Here is a 23142-nt window from a genome sequence, read left to right as displayed (position 1 = left end):
TGCTGGGAATTGAACCCGAGTCGGCCGTGTGCAAGGCAAACGCCCTACCGGCTGTGCTATCTATTGCTTCAGCCCCCAAAACGTTTTACAAATTTGGAAATGGGAAGTTTTTTGGCCACATCCAGTGGTGCTCAGGAATCCAACCCGGGTCTGCCACGTGCAAGGTAAGTGCCCTACCCACTGTACAATCGCTCTGGCTCTGAAAACGTAAAGTTTGTCACCTGTTGAATCACACGTGCAGAAAAGGGTGTGTGTGTGGGGGAAGTACTTAATAAATTTCACTGTAATTAAGGAAAATTTTTTTACTTGCTACCCAACTAGGGGGCTGGAGCGATAGCACAGTGGTAGGGCATTCGCCTTTCACGCGGCCGACCCGTGTTTGATTCCTCCGCCCCTCTCGGAGAGCCCAGCAAGCTACCGAGAGTATCGTGCCCACATGGCAGAGCCTGGCAAGCTCCCCGTGATGTATTGGATATGCCACAAACAGTAACAATAAGTCTCTCAATGAGAGACATTACTGGTGCCCGCTCGAACAAATCGGTGAGCAATGGGATGACAGTGACAGTTGACCTAACCAGGAAATTTCTGGAAATCTGAAAGGAAATTCTATTTTATGCAAAAGCCACAGATCTCTACTGGTGGAGGAGAAATTGATTGCTCTTCTTTTTAAGCCCCACTTAGTCGTTCTGTGAGGACCAGGTGGCGCTGGTGCTGGTGGCCAGGCCTTAGGCACACAAAGCATGGCCACAGCCTGTTGAGTTCTCTCTCCAGTCCTGAGATTTTTTTTAAAGTCCTAATTCGGGAAGCTTAATGCCAGAAATCAAAGCAAATCTTCCAATTCTCCCAGCAATTTAAATGCTGTACACTCAAAAGCATATTACATTGAAAAGGTTTCTGTACCGTATATGGAAGCATACACAAATTTTTATTCCAAGTGTACTTAACTGCATTTTATTTTATCATATATTCACCCCAAGGAACCAGCAGTTGTGCTCTTTTTATTCAGCTGATAATTCAAATATTGTTTCTAATACAAATATGTGGTTTATCAAGCATATTTATCAGTAACTTGGTACACTTCATAATCGCATTACAACCCCACTGTGTACTGAATACCACTTACAGTTTGAACTACTCAAGATAAGCACTGTTACTTTCAAGAGAAGATTGGCAGTAATTAAAGGTCTTATTTAGTAGTTGTTGGGAATCACATTTGTAACAAGGTTTAAAAAATAGAAAGGAGTAGAGATATATTTAATTTGGTAATTGTATTTTATTAATGAAATCTATTCTGGACATATACTTTAACTGGAGTTAAAACAAAGACAGGCTAAACAGTTATCAATGCAGAGAAACAGGACATTGAAGTGTTTTGTAATTCATCAATGAGAAGAATTGAAACATCTGTGAACTGCATGGCATAAAGCTAAATCATACCAGAATGCTAATAATAATAATAATACTAAAAACAACAATAGTACTTTGCACTTATAGACCTCCTTTCAGAGGGATTTCGGAGTGCTTTTTAAACACATGTTATTTTTCCTTTTCTGAACAAATAAGACAACTAAATCAAAGAGTAATAATGGTTTGCCTATGCCATAAAGTGAGTCAGCGGCGAACCAGGAATAGATTTTCTAACTGGTTCCGTCTCCTGCAATTATATTGCACAATGATTACTGTTAAGAGTGTGTCTTGCAGGTTATACCCAAAGCATAGACAGGTATCTCCAGATTTTGTGCGATTACTCCTTGCCCAGAGCCTACTAAAAATACTAGTGTTTACAGACACTGCCATCCATCCATCCGAGTGCCTGGCCTGGGTCCTAAAGAGGCAGCAAAGCAGGGCTGGCAGTCCCCAGGCCCCCAGCAGCCCCTCGCCCAAGTGGGTGAGCCAGCGGGCTGCCTCCAGACCTTCTGAGCCCTACCGATGAACAGATTTGAAGTGCTAGAAGAAAAGGCAGCTCAGATAGAGAAGGGACCACCAAGTAAAGGGTGCTAAGAGGGCCCGCTCGGGATGGGAGAGGCGGGCTGAAAGCAAACTCTAGACCAAACATGATGGCCTCTACTGCAAACCACAACACCCAAAAGGAGAGAGAGAGAGCAAAAGGGAATGCCCTGCCACAGAGGCAGGGTGGGGTGGGGTGGGGTGGGGGTGGTGGGAGGGATGGGCACTCGATCATTGTATGACTTAAATGCAAGCACGAAAGGACCCATTCGAAAGGACCTATTCGGGTTGGAAGGTGCGAACTAAAAGTAGACTATAGACCAAACACGATGGCCACTCAATACCTCTATTGCAAACTGCAACACCCAAAAGGAGAGAGAACAAAAGGGAATGCCCTGCCGCAAAGGCAGGGTGGGGTGGTGGGGGATTGGGTGGGGGTGGTGAGAGGGATCCTGGGGTCATTGGTGGAGGTGAATGGGCACTGATGGAGAGATGGGTAACCGATCACTGTATGAGTGAGATGCAAACACAAAAGTTCATAAGTTTGTAACTGTACATCACAGTGATTCTCTAATAAAAAAATTTAAAAAAAATTACAAAAGAAAAAACCCCCCAAAATTAAAAATAAATTAAAAAAATTAAAAAAATATATATAAAGAGATCGAGTGGGACATGGCTAGAGCTACGAGCCACAGAGAAACCCGGGGAGCAAGACGGTCAGCTGCTATGAGCTGGGGCTTTGTTCTGGGGAGCAGGGAGAGTCCTCAGGTGCAGGAAACGGTGCCGTTTCTATGGGCTTCCCTGCGAGCGCGGGATGTTCATTCTGCATGCTCCGAGTAGGGCATTTGTTCCATTGGTGATGGGAAATGTACACTAGTGAAGCGATGGGTGCTGGAACATTGTATGACTGAGGCCCAACTAGGAACAGCTTTCTAACTGTGCGTCTTAAGGGATTCAATAAGAGAACAGACAAAATCCCCCAAACAAAACCCCATTAAGCGTGAAGTTTCTATTGCCAAGTACACTGAAAAGCACCCCTTCATGTCTCCTCATGCACGAGGGACCGTGGCCAAGTGCCGCAGGGTGAGGAGAAGGAAGACCTCACTTCTAGACAGACGGCTTCAAGGATGACCAGCATGACAGGGAGGGGAGGCTGACGTGGACGACGCAGCCAGGAATGGTGGGAATAAACTACGAAGGCGCTGTGCTTGCTGGCTCCATCCTTGCATGCAAAAGGGGGTCAGCTGAACCCTTACAGCCGGAAATAGGGGTGACTGGAGACGCTTTTCTAGCCCCAAGACCCCAAGGCCTGGGACTAGATAAGCTGGGACAGTCTGAGAATGCTCAGAGACACACAGACTGAACTCTGATGTCCACCCCCCGACGACCCCCGGCCTATAAGGACTATCCCGTTCCCCAAGAACTCAGCCAGCTGGGCGTGGGGTGAATAAGTGCAGGAAGAGGAAAAGGTCCAAGAATCTCAACTATGGCGGCTCCTCAAGCCAGGGCTGCCTCTACCCACATACCTTCTCAGGGGCACATCTGGTCTCCTCCAGGACACCCAGAGTCCCTGGCAGCCCTTTCTGACTCTGAGCATGTCATTCTGCGGGGAAGGTAATCTGTGCTTCCAGCCAACTCTCTGGGCAAGGACTTCTCTCCTCTGCAGTTCGCACAAACCTGTGTCTTCTGGCTGACTTTCCCCTGAGCCGCTGCCCGCCCCCCCTCCACCCCTCACTTTCTTCTCCGGTGCTCTATCAGCTCCTATAGCACCCAGAACAATTCCTTTATGGAGGAAATAATTCACCGTGTTTGCCTTCATTTTTTTCCCTTTCTATCATCTCTTTAAATTGTTATCTAGGTGCCACCTTAATCTCCCTTTCTATATCAAAGTCAAACTTAAATGCTTATTTGACAAGCAGCAACATTTGAGTTTGAAGAGTTTCACTAACTCCGAGATTCTCCACAGCGCGGGTTTGCGTCAGATCTCCCATGAGGCCTTTAGAACGCACAGCGCTGGCGCTTCCCCCACCCCACCTCCTGGATCACGGAGCCACCGGCGTAGCCGGGCACCGTCATGTGCCAAAGTCTCAAGGATCCCTCCTGGGTCTTAGGAAGGAATCTCAAAGGCTGACTTGGCTGACGTTCTGCACACAGGTACAATTATTTTTCCCCCCTCTCCAGAAAAGAGGCACAGGATATTAGATCATTTATTGAAGGGGGGAGTCCACAGGAGGACCCCAAGTCCTCATGGCTTCTGGGGTCCATGTAGCATCAGGGATCAAAGCCAGGACTCCCCACGCAGAGCCTGCGTGCTTTAAGTCATCTTCCCAGCCCCCGCTGACTGACTGTACATAGGGCATACATACGCCAAAGGGCCAACTCCGGACATCATGAAAAGAGCTTGTGGATGATTCATGTGTCAGCCCCCTCCGGGTGTACTGAAAATGAGAATCAAATCCATCCTTTCTAATATACTTCTGACATGAACGCTATTTTTATAAATAAGCAAACTAAAAGAGTACCGGTTATTGAGATTGCTTTTAAGCGTTTTGAGAGCTGGACCATACCTTTTCCATACTGAAATAATTCAGTAAAGAAGAATCAATTGTTTAATACGTGGCTGGTTGCCAGGCAAGACGCTGGGGCTACAGAGAGGAACAAAATATGATCAAGGAGAAGCTACAGAAACCAATCCAACTAGAGTGGCTACAATACTAAGTACTATGAGAGCGGTTTGGTTAGTGTTATTCTCCGAAGTAATAAACCCACTGGTTTTTCCTGCAGGCTTGCCATGTGCACGACGCTGTTCTAGGCCTTTGACACATCACCCTGTTTTCATACAATCCCGCTTAACTTGGAACCCTAGTGGGTAGCCACTATTCCCATCTCAGCTGCGGAGGTGAGGTGGGACGAGCAGGTTAAGTCACATACCCCAAACTCAACTATCTAGGCCAATGGCCTCAACAAATACAAGAAAGAGGGAGGGAGGGTGGAGGGTGGGAAAGCATGGAAGGAAGGGAAAAAGGAAACGATAAAGAAGGGAAGGGAGGGAAAGAGAGAGGGAGGACAAATGAAGGAAGGATGGAAGGGAGAGTTGGAGGGTGGAACGGAAGAAAGTGAGGGGGAAATGAATGTGGGGAGGAATGAAAGGAAGGAGGAAGGGCGGAAGGAGGAAAATAACCTATGAATGCATTATTTAAAGACTCGGGCATATGACAACAATTATATCTGGCTGCACTTCAGTAATGAGATCCGAAGTTCTATTGTCACCGCTAACCTGGGAATCAACCTCTTCACTTCTCTGTGCTTTCAGTTCCTGTGAACCATCCCCAAATGGTCATTTTTTCAGGACCCTACCTCCCCAAATTCCCCACAAGCCCTGGCGTGGTATAATGACTCAGCTGCAAGGAGTCTTGGGCAATGGGTGAGAAAGGGAGAAGCTAAGGAAATGGCTATTTCAGATGGAAAGACAGAAACATTTCCCCATTTTCAGGCTCGAGGCGGCTGCCAACAGCTTGTTTGGTTCACAAAAGTTTCCAGGGACTGGAAGGAAACGACCTGTGTGCTATGTCAGAGGGGGACTCAGAGCATGACTCCCGGCATTTCTTTGGGAAGAGAGAAAAAAAAAAGCAAAGAAAAGAAAAAGAGGAGGACTGGAGGGATAGCACAGCAGGTAGGGCATTTGCCTTGCACGTGGACGACCTGGGTTCGATTCCCAGCATCCCATATGGTCCCCTGAGCACCGCCAGGTGCTGAGTGACCCCTGTGCAGCGCTAGGTGTGATGCAAAAAGCAAAAACAAAAATTAAAAGAAAAGAAAAAAGTGTTTGTGAAAGAGTTGAGTGAAGACCGCTCACATCTAGGGAGAGCAACTTACATCTACAGATCTCACTGGAACTAACGAACGGCCTCCTTCAAAGAGCCAAAACCTCAATGACAAGTCACTGTACTTCCCTGTAAGGCTTCCCTGGCTGTTGGTGGCTCTGTATGCAGATTAGCGAACGGGACTGGTTAACCTGGCGCACCATGATCTCTGGAGATTTTTTTTTTTGCTTTTTTGGTCACACCTGGCGATGCACAGGGGTTACTCCTGTCTCAGCACTCAGGAATTACCCCTGGCAGTGCTCAGGGGACCATATGGGATGCTGGGATTCGAACCCGGGTTGGCCGCGTGCAAGGCAAACGCCCTACCCGCTGTGCTATCACTCCAGCCCCTCTGGAGATTTTTTTAAGTAGGCTTAGTCAGCTAATCTCGTTGAGATTTCTCTCATAATACTGATTTCTTATTCTCAAAATAAATTAAGAGGCTTCATTCAAAATTCCCCATGGTCTACCAGCTTGAGTTTGTTGGGTGTCTTTGATTGTCTCTTGTCTTGAGATTCTCTGCCTTGTCTCTTTAGATTTTGCCGTGCCCCTTAGTATTTCCCATTCGTCCATGTCTGGAATAGCTAATTACACGCCAGCATAATTCCCACCCGTACGCCAACGAACGGCAGAACCTTGGTAATTCACACCAACGACTGCAAGACTCCTGTGTAAGTTACGGAATTATGCAAATGAGCGATAAGTGAAGAAAGATGATTCAAAATTGTATTTCATTCATTTATTTTGACAAGTGTAGTTTAGTCTTAATTATTTTGAAAATTTCTTTGTAGCATACTAATAAATTTACTGTGGCACATTTGTTGAAAGTGAGAAAGCCTTCACTGGGAGAGACCAGAGCGGATGCTGTGGCGTGATTTCCTGAGATAAACTCAGGTTCAGACTCCCTTTTCTCTTGGACTGTACCGACTTTTTGGCATCTGCTTTATTTTTTTTGGGGGGGTGGGGTGGGGTGGTGGTAAGACCCAGAAAACACAGTATTCCAACAGAACATGGAAATTCTTTCCATGGCAAATGTTTTTATGAACAGGCTCTGCACAGTGTATCAACATTCATCAACTATGATCGATCATTTACAAAATCAATCACGGTTAAAGTGAAATGTTCCCATTCTGTGGTCAGAATGCTAAGGACTTCTCTCTTTTTTTTTTTAACCTTCTAAATAAAATGAGTTGGGTCTGCCATCCATCTCTCTTAATTCCTCTTTCTGTTTTGTTTTGTCTTATCGTACTTCTTTCTTTTAAAGTTAAAAACCCGTCTGTTTTAAGATAAGTGGATATATCACAGTATGTAACATTTTCATGTCAAAATACTTACATTATTATATTCTGAGTTAAATTATTTAAGATAGGAAAACATTTTGATACACTTCTGGCAGATGGAGCCTGCAGGATGGAGTCAACTTCTTTCAAAGCACCACCACCAGCTACAGCGCGGAGCAGGGGGAGAAAGAATAGTCTTCTACCTTCCATCTTGGCTATAAAAGACGTCACAGAGGCCAGTGTCTCCGTAACAGAATTTTGATTCAACTTCCACTTGGATATATTTTTATTCCTTTTGGGTCACACCTGGCGATGCATAGGGGTTACTCCTGGCTCATGCACTCAGAAATTACTCCTGGTGGTGCTCAGGGGACCATATGGGGATGCTGGGAATCGAACCCGGGCCGGCCACGTGCAAGGCAAATGCCCTACCCACTGTGCTATCGCTCCAGCCCCTTGGATATATATTTGACACAATTGTCAAATGAGGCGCTTTGATTTATAAAAGCTAGATAAGCAGTTGAGCACTTAAAAGACATCACTTAGTCTCAAACCCCACAGCTGAATTTTTGCTTCTGTAAATCTTCAAGGTCCAACCCTCCCCAGAATCCTGTAGCCTGGGGCTGCAGGGTACCTGGACACACACAGGTCAGAGTTAGACTTTACGGCTGGTTCTCCCAGACAATCACAGAAATCCAAGAATTGTAAGGGATAATGAAATGTGCCCACTTAGAAGTGACGTAAAAACACAGTAAAAAGCTCGGTCACTTGTTAGACTGCTTTTGGGGCCACACCAGGTGGTGCTCTCAGGAGCTTCTCCCACAATCAGTGTTGAGGGAGGAGGGGGGACTAAGGGGGTCACTCTCCAAGGTACTTAGGGATCCTTGAGCTGAGTGGACAATCTGGTGGGCCCCACAGCACCACTTGGGAGTACCCCCCCAGCCCCAAAGATGAAAGCAATGCGTAAGAACATAACCACTTCTAAGGAGAAATGTTATCACCGCATAGTGAAGGTCAAGAAGAAACGAGAGGATTCTGGGCTCAGGCAGGCAGAGCAGAGGAGAGATTGCTGCACCTGGCGGAGGCTGAGTACGGTCCCCCGAGCACTGGGTAATCCCTGAGCACTGCCAAGTGTGGCTCCCGAACCAGAAGAAAAAGAAAAAGAAAACCCCAACGAACTAGGGAAAAAAAACCCACCAGTGTCCAGGCTAAATCTTTTAGAAACCCAAGTATGTCTGAAAGCAAAACCATCAGGATGATGCTAAAAATCCTCAAATTTGCTTGAAACGAGTGGAACCCGGAGATGTCCTACCTCTCAATGACTTAATGGAGGACAGATTTTTTAGCTTATCTAAAAATTCACAAAGTCAGTAGCTGATAAAACTACAAAAAATGTGCTTCTCTTGAAAGCTTGAAGACGGGATTACCATCTGCCTTTGAGATGACAGACCTTTTATGTTTAAAGCTGCCTTTCAATTTGCTGTTTTATTTTAACTGATATAAAGTGGTGATGGAATTAAAATCAGGGCCTTACTCACATGAGGCCTGTGCTCTATCACTGAGTCACATCCCTGGCCCCAAGGCTGCAGTTTTATTTATTTATATTGGCTTTTGGGCCACACCCTGCGTTGCTTGGGGGTTACTACTGTCTCTGCATTCAGGAATCACTCCTGGCAGTGCTTGGGGGACCATATGGGATGCTGGGGATCGAATCCAGGTTGGTCATGAGCAAAGCAAGCGCCTTACCCACCTTACCCGTTTTACTATCTCTCTGGCTGGCCCCAAGGCTGCATTTTTACAAATTACATACTTTTAAGCAGATGATTTGATATCCTGTTAGTGAAAAGCACCAATTCCAAGGGAGAAAAACTTTAGTGTAACTATATCTAACCTCAAGTGCTTTATTTAGGTGAGGTAATAACAGATTATTACAGCTGTTGCACAAATATCAATCATTTAATATTCCTGAAACTTATAGTGTATTCTATCAAGATACTTAAAGGATCTACACTCTTCTCTGCTATGAGTATTATAAACCCTTTCCTCCTAATTAATCTGCAATTAATTCAACCAACCTCCAATTAGTCTTCTACAACATTACCCTACTTAGACAATAAAGCAGTCTCCCTAGGCTGGGTTTTAAACCTGGGCTAAAATAGATTACTACAGACCAAAAATGGTTCTGGGATTTCTCTTTGTGGTGTAATTTAGATGTCATATCTAATTTGCTGTCAGGACTATTGTTTCACTGTGCAATTTATATGTCGGTTTGAACGGTAAAGGCATCACAGCTTTATTGAATTAAACCTTCTGTCTTTATTTAGGGTCTGATGTTACATGTTTGTGCGTGTATGTTTATTTCTCCAAAGCTGCTTTTGACATCGAGTAGTGGTAGAAAGATTATGCTCTTTTGATATGTTTGCTCTTACCCTAGGAAATATAAACACAAACTGGAAAGAGCCCCTGAAACTAAAGAAAGAGTGTTATTATTATTATTGTTCTTGTTCTCATTTTGCTCTTAAAAAGCAGTGATGGTGAAATGAAAAAGCCATAGATGAAATTACAGAAGGCCCATTTTGCAACCTAATGCCTTCATTGGCGACTTTACCAATCATGCGTTTTTATGAGGAAAAAAAAACTGGCCTTTCCATGGACAGTTTTTGCAATATCGCTTCCGAACACAAGATGTTCTTACCATAATTCAATAATCTCTAAGAAACTGAAATGGTTCCTGACTTGAACTCATAAGGGACAATAATCCCCTCCCCACATGACATGACTCAGTTGAGTGCTGGTCCATCGATTTGCCCTTCCCATCTTGGCGAAGGGTTCGAATTTGAGACTCAAGTCTGGACTAAGAGGACCAGCCATGGAAAGGCTTCCAGTAGACCACTGGAATAGCCATCCGAGTAATTTTTAGTGCATGGAATTTCATAAAGTTTTTACTAGATAATTACACTTCCTGATTTTGTAATTAGTGGAAGTACATGCAATTACATAATAATTATGATAGTAATTACGTAATTAAGATGTATAATTATGTAGTAAAAAACATCATGGAAATAAAACCATCTACTGTGTAAGCACAATACATTTTAAAAGTAAATTCACCAGCTCAACTGTTTAAAAATACTTTTCTTCAAAATAAAGTGATTAGCTCACATTATAGTCTAACTACTTCAAAACTGTTTAATATTTTTTCCCTCATCGGTTATAGAGGTATGTGTTTTTTACAGTACACACACATACACACAAAGCCTGCCAGGTTTCTCCTACATTCAACACTCCAAAAATGACAACATGTTTTGCAAATGAAGACCATCAACCCCAGTGTTGCGGTACTTGTCACAAGAAAAGGTACAAGCCATCTGTTCTTTTTTTTCTCACTTATTTAAATTTTTTTTAAAAAAAATTTTTATTAAGAGAATCACCGTAATGTACAGTTACAAACTTGTGAACTTTTGTGTTTGCATTTCACTCCACCAATGATCTCAGTATCCCTCTCACCCCCCACCCCCCACCTGCTCTTTTCAAAGATGGAATTGGAAGGGACTTTCCAAAGGGAATGAAGATCAGGTCAGAGTGACAGACACAAGGACAGTGGCGGAGGGGGATGGCACTTTGGTGGCAGTGGAGTGGTATGCAGCAGGTCTGCACACCAATACTATAAACTTAAAACACTATTGTAATAACTGTATTACTTAAACCGTTGTAACCATTTCTTAAGCAACCCCCCCGCCCCCCGACTATTACAACTGTGATCCAAGCAGGCGTGTGTGGCCATTCTGCATGTAAAAGTGAAAAGCCGTATTCCTTTATGTTTCTAGACATGGGTTTCAGAAAAAGCCACCTTAATACCACCCGGAAGTTTGTTGCCCAAATACATGGCAATTTTCATCACTAAGTCAGCCTCCTGGAGGATGAGGGAGACGCAGCGGAAATGCCAAGACATCTCCACTGATGGGAAGGCAGCGAAGGGACAACTTCCTGAAGGCCCCGGATTCTCTTCCGTCACCCTGGCAGTGTGCAGAGAGAAAAGCAATGCAGCCTTTGGGGGCTCCATGCTGCCAATGGAAAAGAGCAACTTCTTTATTCTTGTGCCGTGTACAAATGGTACAAGAAAACAGAACAGCAACAGAAGAGGAAAGTGAAGTCCAAAATGTATTGGTAGCACTGTAGCATTGTTGTCTCATTGTTCATCCATTTGCTTGAGCGGGCACCAGTAACGTCTCCATCGTGAGACTTGTTACTGTTTTTGACATATCAAATACGCCAAGGGTACCTTGCCAGGCTCTGCTGTGCGGGCAGGATACTCTCAGTAGCTTGTTGGGCTTCCGGAGAGGGACGGAGGACTCGAACCCGGGTCAGCCGCATGCAAGGCAAACGCCCTACTTGCTGTGCTATTGCTCCAGCCAGTATTGGTAGCATAAGATAAAAAATAGCATCTCATTTTCATTAAAAAATTCTAGTGCCATGCCTTGAAATCGTTGCAAGTGAGTTAAACCAAGGTTGTAGGGAGGACCAAAACGAGGTGACTGAGTGCGGAGCGGCCCCGTTTTGGTTGAAGCAGGTGTGACAGAAAGAGGAGCTTGAAGCCATAGGAAAACTGACTCCTTCTCTGTTATAAAGCATGTGGGAAATATCAGGCTTTCTTGCTCCCAAATCTCCCAACCCCACCATGTCAGGTCTTCACCCTTTTTGCAGGGTGCCAGCGGGGTGTGTCTCTACCCTGAAAGGACCTGCAGTGCCCAAGGGCTACTTCTAGCTCAGTGTCGGGGGTGGCCTCCTCCATACGAAGTAGGTGCTCTCGTGCGCTAAGCCCACTCGCTGCCCCTGGGTAAGTTGGATTATAGAATCTAGTTTAGAAGTCTCAGTTAATGATTCTATCTTAAACCTGGGCAGGTATTCTGAAAGTCTGCACAGTGGTTGTTTTAAAGTTTGGCCAAAAGGGTGGGCCTGATTAGTGGTGAAAAGAATGGAAGGCGGCTTTACTTATGAAGAGGCCTCAGTGTCTGAGGTCCTGGGTCCTCAAAGCCCCGTGAGCCTGGGGACTCACCCGGGGAAGCTTATTAAAATGCAGATGCTTGGGGCTGGAGTGATAGCACAGCGGGTAGGGCCTTTGCCTTGCACGTGGCCGACCCGGGTTCAATCCCCAGCATCCCATATGGTCCCCTGACCACCGCCAGGGGTGATTCCTGAGTGCAGAGCCAGGAGTGACCCCTGTGCATCGCCGGGTGTGACCCAAAAAGAAAAAAAATGCAGATGCTCGAGGCTGGAGAAAGACTACAGTGGGTAGAATGCTGACCCTGCACACGGCTGACCTGGGTTCCCATCCCTGGCATCTCATATGGTCCCCTGAGCCCACCAGGAGTGATCCCTGAGCCACGAGTAGGAAGCCCTGAGCACAGCCCAGTGTGACCCCCCCCAAACAAACAAAAAATGCAGAAGCTTCAAGCAGGGCAGTGGACCCTGGGACTTCAAGTCCCTAACAAGCCCCCAGGTGCTGTCTAAGGGCCTCGGGCACTGATTACATGAGGAGGAACAGATCAGGCTTCTGGAAAGAACTGCCAGAGGGAGCAATTGCTGGTCCGATGATCTGCACGTTCTTTTTTCTCTCCCATTACCATATCATTTGACTACGTCTTTCAAGTTGAGTAAAGTATTTCAATGTAAAATACCAGCAATTAAAATGTAGGATGCAAATTTTACACAGAAAAATGCTATAATTTTCCTTGTTATGAGGAATACCTCCCGAGAACATAAAAAAAGAGAAAATAAAATGATCTACAATCCCTCCAGAGATGATAACTGTAAACAGTTCCAGTGTTCGTGCAAATTTTTCCAGCTTGCATATAAACTATTAGAATCACAATGGCTTCCTAGTTTTGACCTTTAACATATTGTACTTCCCAAAGTCATGAAAGATTAAAACTACGTATCTTTATATATTATCCCCTGTGGGGAAGAGGTTTCCGGTCACATCCAGAGGTGCCCGGGCAGGGAGGTGCGGGGGGGGGGGGGGCTATTCCTGGTTTTGTGCTGGTAGTGCCAGAGATCTGAACCAGGGCGGCCACATGAAAGACGAGTGCTTTAAAGCCCGTAATAACTTTCAGGCCCATCTTCCTTTTCTATTTTTTTTTTTTTTTTTTGCTTTTTGGGTCACAACCGGTGATGCACAGGGATTACTCCTGGTGGTGCTCAGGGGACTATATGGGATGCTGGGAATTGAACCTGGGTCGGCCGAGTGCAAGGCAAACGCCCTACCCTCTGTGCTATTGCTCCAGCCCCCATCTTCCTTTTCTAATACGTTAAGTCGTTAGCTATGTTTTCAACCGGCCCGTGGTCTGCTGTGATTAACAGTTCACTGAAATGAAAGGAGTTGTTAAAATGAAAATGGACTTTCACGTGAGTCATGCCAAAGTCTGGTTTTCTATCAAACTGTTTTTCTCAATGATAAAAATTAAGAAACTGAAGAAAATTTCTACTTACTCTCAAGTTCTGTACGTACTTGATAGGTGCGAATTGTGTTACTCGTTATGAAAAACAGAGGAAAGGCTTGCTTTCTAAAACTGGTTCGAGGAACCAGTTTTCAGGAAAATAATCCTAAAATGTGAGCTAAGGATGGACTTGACAGGTCAGGATTCAGCCACTTTGGTGCCTTGTGAAAGAAAAGAACTGTACAGAAGGGATGTCACCTGGTGTGGCAAGAACTCCAGACCCAGATGCTTTTAGGTCACTACTTCTGGCAATGACATGACTGCTTTGGCTTTGACAGCTCAGGAAATGGAGCAGAAATCCTTGACATTGAAAAGGGGCCTGTAAAAGGAAAGAGAGAGAGACAGGAGAGAGGAGAGAGGAGAAGAGAGGGAAAGAGGACAGAGAGAGAGAGGAGAGAGAGGGCCAGAGGAGAGAGAAAAGGGGGAGGGAGAGAGAGGTAAAGATAGAGGAGAGAGGGGGGAGAGAGGGAAGGAGAGGAAGAGAGAGGGAAAGTGGGAGAGAGAAAGGAGAAAGAAGGAGAGAGAGAGGGAGGAGAGAAAGAGAGAGAGAGAGAGAAGTGCCTGCCACAGTGGCAGGTAGTGGGATGGCGGGGGACGGGGGGGATGAGAGGGAAACTGGGACCACTGGTGGCGGGAAAAGCACACTGGTGAAGGGATGGGTGTTGGAACAATATACAACTGAAATCCAATCATGAACACCTTACAACTTCTATTTTGTGGATTAAAAAACACAATACTTTACAGGATGCCTTTCTTTTTCAGGAACAGACCCATTTCCCATATCGTATCATTATTGCCACTTCCTGAGTTTGATTCTTCAGTGGACGGCAAGCCGGACACGCGCCTCTGCGGCAGTGAGGTGTGGCGGCCAGCCCGGCTAGCCCACTAGTCATGTGACTTGACGTCCTTTCCAGTCAATTCCAGCTGGACACCAGCAAAATGACAGATTCCATCTATACCGCCTATACTATCACTTGCTAAGAGTGAATCTGGGGAGAGACCCAATTAAATAAAAAGAGGAGAAACGCCACGAACCTGCCAAGTCTCAAGGGACTTTAGTGCCTTTATCGTTTTCATTTTTATATTCTGGTGTTTGGGGCGACACCCAGAGGTACTCAGGGCTCAGTCCTGGGTCTGTGTTCAGAGATCACTACTGGGAGCGCTCAGGGGACCACAGGCATTGCCAGGGATCAAGCCAGGACTGGACACATGCAAGGCAAGCACCACAATGCCAATACGATCTCTCTCGCCCTGGCGACCTTAACTGGTGGCACAGCACGCTTCAAACCAAGCAAGACAGGAGTTCCTAGAATTTGATGAGACAGCTCCCCAATCTTACTCAGAACGGCTTTCTTTCTGAAGGGAAACCGAAGAATGTCTCCACAATCTTTGACATTGGTTGTGTGGTCATTTTCCACTAAAACTTCACCAGCAAACTGGCTGTGATGGGCAAAGCACAAAGAAGCAATCTAGAACCCTCTGCCTTTTTGAATGCATGGGGAGACAAAATTAAATAAAACCAATTCAGGTGAAAAGGGTGGTGTGGGAAGAAGAAAGCTTGCACTGACATCAATTTTTTTTGTGTGTGTGTTTGACACCTAGCGATGCACAGGGGTTACTCCTGGCTCATGCACTCAGGAATTACCCCTGGCGGTATTCAGGGGACCATATGGGATGCTGGGAATCGAACCCGGGTTGGCTGTGTGCAAGGCAAACGTCCTCCCCGCTGTGCTATTGCTCCAGCCCTGGCATCAATTTTTGGAAAAAAACAAACAAAAAAAACAAAACAAAAAAAACTTACTTGCTTTGTTTTGGGGCCACACATGAAGGGGCTCAGGGCTTACTCCTGGCTCTGCACTCAGGGATCACTCCTGGCAGGGCTTGGGGGAACCCCACGGAGTGTCGCAGATTGAACCCGGGTCAGCTATGTGGCAAAGCAAGTGACCTTCCATTGTACTGTCGCTCCACTCTGCTTAACTTCAATTTCTTTATCGACAGAACAAGGCACAATCCACTGTGACTTCACAGGACTGTTGAAGACATGTGTGAGATATGTGAATGGGTGACAAAAACTTCTGAGGCCCCTTACAGAGGGAAAAAAGGGCCAACAGTGAGGAATGGGGAAGTTTAGGGGGAAAACCCCAGCCGGTGAGAACAGAGTGCAAGGGAAGTCAACCTGGCGGCCTTCACCTGGCTCCACATGGGTGCCAAGATCTGGGTAACCTCAACACACTGCTTAGTCCACAGGCCTTTGCGAGAGACAGAGTGACCTGAAGACTAGTCTGAAGTCTGTCGAGGCCAAAAGTGACTCTGGTAAGTTGAACTTCTTGAGAGCTGCTTAAATCGAGGCTAATCACCATCCTTTCAATACATCTTTTTCAATAGCTCTAATGAGACTTACTGAATCTACGGAGATTTACGGAACCTCCAGTTCCTTTCTTCAGCAGAGCCCTAAAAATGGTTTTGATTGTGGCAGAGACAACTGTGACATGTTCAAAGGGGTTCAGGAAAAATTCACCAAGCAGATCATCTGTTATGGGTGTGTCCCTCCAAAACTCATATTGGGACTTGCCTGGCAAGGGTGGCCAACCCAGGGCCGAGCCCTGTGCCCTAGGTGGTACCCTGTGCTCCACTAGGGGTCATTCCATAGCACAGAGCCAGGAGGAAGCACAAAGCACTGCCAGGTGTGCTCCCACACACAACAAAACCACCACCACCACCACCACCAACAACAGAATTAAGTTAAAATCAGCTCATCAGGGACTGGAGTGATAGCACAGCGGGTAGGGCGTTTGCCTTGCATGCGGCCGACCCGGGTTCAATTCTCAGCATCCCATATGGTCCCCTGAATACCGCCAGGGGTAATTCCTGAGTGCAGGGCCTCACACACTGTTACTGGGATTTTAGAACAGTTTGGCCACTTTGGGGGAAAAGTGTCTTACAAAGTCTACTCTTTACTTTATGAGCCAACAACTGTGCTCCTTAACATTTAACCACCAAAGCTGAACATTTATATCCACACAAAACCCTACACAAAAGTGTTGAGAGCAGTTTTACTCATGACTGTCAAGACCTGGAAATAACCAAGACATACTTCAGTAGGTGAGTGGATCCGTGAGCTGTGGAACATCCGGACAATAGCATGTGTGATCCAGCGCCCCCCGAAGTGAGCAATCACCTAAGAGATCTCGCAACAGGCCTCACCCATGGAAGACAGGCATTCTACCACTAAGCTACACCCGCGCAACGGGTGGTCTGTTACGTTTGGCTGCTTCCTAGCCGGTCCGTTCCAATGGGCTCTGAGCTGTTGCAGGGCCGGAAGCACTGGGCGCCTTTAATGCTCTGATATGAAGGATGAGCGCGCAGTAAGGAATGGATACTCATTGTCTTTACCATGTTGAATAAACAAAACAAAAAATTGCAGCTAAAAAGAGACCTTTTTTTTCCCCTCCTGAATTTTTAAGCAGGCTGAAATTTAAACAAATGGGCAGTGATTTGAACTGATTCACGTCTCCTCCCCAAAGTTCACTTAGCCCCACTTAGACCCGAGCCCCGTGGGATAAAATAGTCAAATGGGAGCATTATGTACTGCCACCGTGGAAATGGATTTTTACTTCACACATTGCCACTCTGTGCCTCTAAAACTTCCTTTGGCTCTATTATGTCATCTGTGTACATTCTAGAGTAGTTACAATAATAATGCCAAAGTCCCACAGAAATAAAAATTTTAAAATGCGATGTAGTTACAGTGAATATGCAGTAAACACTTCACCAAAGTGAATAACAGTTCTTTGCCATTTTAAAAGAAAGGAAAAAAATACCAAATGGGGTTAATTCACATTATGGACTAATGGTCTGCAAACCTTCATATAAAAGCATGGAAAGAGCTTTGACAAGAGCTATTTTGCAACATAAAACTATACAAACCTCTTTCAAATAATTTGTATGCTTTTTCCCCCAAAAAAGTCAAGTCGCCAAGTTTCAAAAATTAAAACCACTATCCAGATACGACTCTTAAAATACGGGCTTTATAAAGGAAATGGTAAAACAGTCTTAAGTGAAAGGAAATGCGAGGCCCAGGCATCCGGAGAGGCCACCAGGAAACCCCGAGGCCTGTTCTAGGACACCTGTCGCCAGATGATACTTGGATTCTATTCTCAACCGCATAATTACGTGACAACTGCCTTCTTCCACACAAATTCTGATGTTAACGTCTACTGATGATCTGGCGCCCACATTGCATGCACGTATCTGCCCTCTGGACCTCAGAGACTTGTAATTCATATAGTAGCAAATCAGAAAAGAGCATTTCACTCTAACTTAAGAATTTGATTTAGGGGCTGGAGCAATAGCACAGTGGGTAGGGCGTTTGCCTTGCACGCGGCAGACCCGGATTTGATTCCCAGCATCCCATATGGTCCCCTGAGCACTGCCAGGGGTGATTCCTTAGTGCAGAGCCAGGAGTAACCCCTGAGCATCGCCAGGTGTGACCCAAAAAGAAAAAAAAAAGAAAAAAAATTGGATTTTTTTTTGGGGGGAGGGCCTGGAGCAATAGCACAGTGGGTAGGGTGTTTGCCTTGCCCATGGCCAACCCAAGTTCGATTCTAAGCATACCATACAGTCCTCTGAGCACCGCCAGGAGTAATTCCTGAGTGCAGAACCAGGAGTAACCCCTGTGCATCGCTGAGTGTGACCCAAAAAGAAAAAAAAAACACTTGATTAAAAGAATGAATCCAAGTATAACTTAAGAAGTGAATCTTGGAGGCCAGAGTGATAGTACAATGTGTAGGGTGCTTGCCTTGCATGCGGCTGATCTGGGTTTGATCCCTGGCACCCCATATGGTCCCCCAGCCCTGCCAGGAGTAATCCCTGAATGCAGAGCCAGGAGTAATCCAGATGTAGCCCGCAAACAAATAAAACATTGAATTTTATGTACATATTATATAAATTTACATATAAAAAACTTCCCTACTATTGCTGCCAATATGGAACTGCAATACATGAAAACTATATTCTTGTTCTCCAATAATTCCTCATGGACGAGAACTTTTCAATTTCCTTTTATTAAAAAATCACCCAACTGATATGTTCAGTGTCCACAACAAGAATCCTTAAACTTGGGTGTGCAACATAATTTTGAAGGGAACATGCTTCTTAATCTCTACCTCACCCTTTCTGCGTTGAGGTGCCGAGCATTCAATGGTCCACGGATTTATAATTTTATGTGTCCCAGGTGACTTTTAAGAATGAGCTCAATATCTGACCTCTGGGGAGGACAGGCCAGGTCCTACCCAAACAAAGCCCTGGCAGTCACTCCCACACCCCAAAGCCACCGCCATGCCTCCGGCCAGACTGCCCAGTTAAATATTCTGGAATTCCAGGAGCAACATCTCCAAACTCCACAATGCTGAAATCGAAGTAGGTGCACACCAGATTGGATGGGACGTACTACAGAAGCCAACCAATTTCTACGGACAAAAACATGAACACGGAAGGCTTAACTTGCAACAACAGCTTAGTAAACTCTCAGACAAGGACTTTATGTCCCCACGGTGAGATCTGACAGTTTTCACAAATTTTCTTCATCAGAAATATGTTTTTGATCATTCAGGCTTGAGGGGTGGTTGGGAGACTGGAAATAATAGTGGAGGGAAGGTGACAGTGGCGGTGGGATTGGGGCTGGGATACTGAATGCCTGAAACACATCATCATGGGCAACTTTGTAAACCACGGTGTCTAAATGAAATGGGGGGAAAATGAGCTCATGAAATGTTATTTCTTAGGAAACCTCTGCACGTCGACCATACGGACATGCAAAAACCCAGATCTTCCATTTCTATTTCACCACCAACAAATGCCCTAACACCTTTTGGCTTTAATGAGTAACCTAAAAATGCCCCAAGCAGGTGAATTCTAGCCCAGTCACTCGTTGTAAGCTCTAAGTTAGGAATAATAGATTGGTAGAAGGAATATCAAAGTTAAAACAGACTTTTCCCCCATTTTCTTCTTTTTTTGGCTTTTGTTTTTATGGGTGGTGATAAAGACCACCAGAACCACGCCCAGCGGTGCTAGGGAGGCCATGCAGCGCTGCAGCTTGGACCCGGGACCGTGTGTAGGCCAGGTATAAGCCTTGGACTTATCTCCCTGGTCCTGGAGAAATCGTTTTACTAATAAAAAAGGCTATAAATTAAACAGAAGGAGGGGGGGGGGAGCTGGAGCCATAGTACAGCAGGTAGGGCATTTGCTTTGCATGCAGCTGACCCGGGTTCAGTCCTCAGTCCTCAGTGTGACATACGGTCAGTCCCCAGGAGCACCACCAGGAGGAATTCCTGAGTGCAGCCAGGAATAAGCCCCGAGCAATACCGGGTATAAGTCCCAAAGCAAAGAAAACCAAAAAAACAGACAAACAAAAAACCAGAAGGCTCTGGGAACTGTAAAAGACATTTCTTAGGTCAGACCCAGATATTTCTTTCCCTTTGTTCCTTCAGTGCTCCGACATGTGAAAAAAAAATCAATAAGTTACTTAGCACTGTTTCACATTTTTTTTTTGGGGGGGGAGTTATTTTTTGGTTTTGGGGGCCATACTTGGCAATGCTCAGGGCTTACATCTGGCTCTGCATTCAGGGGTGGCTCCCGTGGGGCTCAGGGGCCCCATGTGGTACTAGGGGTCAAACCCAGATCGGCTGCCTGCGAGGCAAGCTACTGGCCTGCTGCACTATCTCTCCAGCCCTCTAACTGCTGTTTTTGCCCTGGCCACCCAGACAGTGTCCTTATGAGTCACAAATGGCCAGAAAAATGTCCCAACTCTTAAACCTGTCAAATGAGGGTATAGCCAATAGTGTAAGTGCACAAGACTGTCAACATTTCTTGCCCAGAGCCCTCTAAGTGATTGTACTAAGTCTGCTAATTTTCTGGGACAGCAATATCGACACCCTATGTTCTGGGGGGATGTGTCCGGTGACTTTTCAGAGCTCTTCTATACGTCTCCAAGCATTACCGGACTTTTTTGGTTTTGCTTTTTTGGGTCACACCTGGCAATGCACAGGGGACCATATGGGATGCTGGGAATCAAACCCGGGTTGGCTATGTGCAAGGCAAACACCCTACCCGCTGTGCTATCTCTCCAGCCCATCACCGGCCTTTCTGAAAACGGCTGATCATTAACATTGATTCAGCTTCTTCGAACTTTGAAGGCGCCTGTAGAGGATTTGAACATTGAGGGAATCTTTTAAGAGGAGCAGATGCAGTAAGAAGGTCATGGCAGAACAAGTTCTAATGTACCGATACCAAAAGATGTAACCAACCCGGCAGAAGTGGATGAAGTACTCCTCTGAGAGTCAGTACTTAATCCTCTTAATTTGAAATGCCTTTGAAGAAAGGTCCTTTGGGGTACAAGAGCGCTAGCTACTAATGCTACTGCAACGAAACACGGGCTAGACATCAGTCACGGATGGGAGCATTACCGGACTTTTTTGGTTTTGCTTTTTTGAAAACCTAGTTATTGAGAAAGGAATTTCGTCTCTACATAAATTTTGCTAACTCTCTGAAAATCGGCTGTACCTTATGGACCAAGTCTTTGTCCCGAGATGAGGTGCTAAATTAAGTAAGACCTAACTACATTGGTCAGCCGCGAAGGGTTTCGCATCCAAGGACAGCAAAGTCGAAGAAGTTAATTTTGAGACTGTCAAGGCTACGTTGATTGCAGCTGATTAGGGCTACAATTGGGAAGCATTAAGAGTAAATCAAGGGCAGTAGGAGAACGCCAATGCTACGGTCTGCAGCCGCAATGGTATCCTCAATGGCCACACACTGACAAGCAACATCAACAAGACCTCGGGGGAGAAGGGGGTGCACTGGCCTGTACAGGCCTTACAAGTAATAGAAAAGTTGGCCACTTGATCTTCGAGTCGGGGCTGACACCCAGCCCCTGGCATGACATCTTCTAACACCTGCACGGATGTGCTGAAGCTTCCCCAGCCAGTGAGAGCCCTGGAGCCACTCCGGGCCCAGCACAAGGGCTCCCCATGGCACCGGGGTCCCCGCTCTCTTGGGCTGGCCTCCATGGGAGAACTCCACCCCGTCCGCTTTCAAAACGAACCCCCAGCTTTTGGAGAACAGCAGACACACACTCCAGGCCTATTTTTTTGGTGCTAATGTCTGGTTTTTTGTGGGCCCAATGATTACGTTGCCTATGCTTATTTTATTACAATTACTAAACTCTATAGAAAAATAGCATTTCCAAAATATAGCATTTATACGGCCCTTTTGTACTGTGCCTCCCCTAAGGCCCCACTTGAACCGAGAACAATCGGAGACAGGCTGCGGGGGCCAAAGTTGGGGATTCCTATGCCACCACCCCTCATGCAGGGGAGGTCCTTGGCTCACAACGGCCCCCACGGCCCGGCTCCAGAGACAGCGCTGAGATGCTGCGCGAACAGCCTGACACAGTAGGTCTGGCTTTTATGATGCAAATTTCCACTTTAAACTCAAAGGTAATTACAGTATTTTAACGTACCTTTCTCATGATCCATAGTAAGTTTCTCCAGCGCATAGTCCACATCAAAAATGTACCGGTAAAAGCACAGCTGGGTATACAGGGACTTGTCAGAATACTGCAAGATAACAGAAAATACATGAATACTACCATTGGGCAGGGCAGAGCGATGGCGATCACTCACAACACAGCGCCTTCCCGGGTTTCAACTTCCAGATCAAGCAGCTTTTATCTTTTGCTTTAAGAGAAGGTGGGGGAGGAAGTAGAGCATCATCCTGAAGGCGAGTCCCCCTCAGAGAACATGTATACCTTTCATAATTCGGAATAAATCCTGCCACTCTGAGGGCAGATTACTACTTGCAAACCCGCAGATTACCCCCGCTGTCAAAAACCCAATTTTTATCAAATTGCAAATTCCTACGCACTCTAGACAGTTTGCACTGTTAATTGGGAAATGGGGTACTGTGATTCCTGACTGTGACCTGACCCAGCTAGCAGGAAGTCAAACAATTCTTCTAAGCTGTTTAACATTGACGGAGGGAGCGGGGAGGGAGAGGGAGGGGAGAGAGAGCACACTTGCCTTGCACGCAGCTGACCCCAATTTAACCCCCGACATCACATATGGCCCCTAGAGCACTGCCAGGGATCCCCCCTGAGCACTACTGGGCGTGGCCCCCAAACCAAAAAAGCGTTAACAGGCTGGCGCCAAATAATCTCGTCATCGGCTAGGCTGCGATCCAGAGTCTCATGTCCTTGTCTCTCGGAGGGAGCAAAACATGTCATATGCCTTAACCATGCCGCTGGACCCCGTGCCAGGCTGTTTCATTCAGGGCAACCGGAGGGGTCGGGTGAGAGCCCTCCCTATGCCAAGAGAACCAGCCCCGGCAGCCAAAATCCTCCAGAACTCAACCGCCGCCATGCTCACGACCGCTCTCCACACACCTGGGCCGAGGCTCACCCACGGGTGAACCTATTCCTGGACTGCGCAGCCGCAAACGACAACTCATACCGCACATCCTACCCATACTCCAAGAGCACCACACCACATCTGATGGGGTTTC

The 23142-nt window shown here is 46.1% G+C and overlaps 1 protein-coding gene across 1 annotated transcript in view; it reads right to left on the bottom strand.

Moving 5' to 3' along the window:
- POLA1 (DNA polymerase alpha 1, catalytic subunit) overlaps window positions 1–23142 on the bottom strand; it is a 329365-nt gene that overhangs the window by 45294 nt on the left and 260929 nt on the right. Inside the window, exon 36 of the mRNA XM_055123017.1 lies at window positions 22103–22199. Coding sequence (XP_054978992.1) covers window positions 22103–22199 — 97 coding nt within the window. The remainder of the gene's footprint in view (window positions 1–22102; window positions 22200–23142) is intronic.

This window comes from Sorex araneus, chromosome X (assembly GCF_027595985.1).
Source record: "Sorex araneus isolate mSorAra2 chromosome X, mSorAra2.pri, whole genome shotgun sequence".
NCBI lineage: Eukaryota > Metazoa > Chordata > Mammalia > Eulipotyphla > Soricidae > Sorex > Sorex araneus.
The sequence above is the reverse complement of the archived record's forward strand: the minus strand, read 5'-3'. Positions and strand labels throughout refer to the sequence as shown.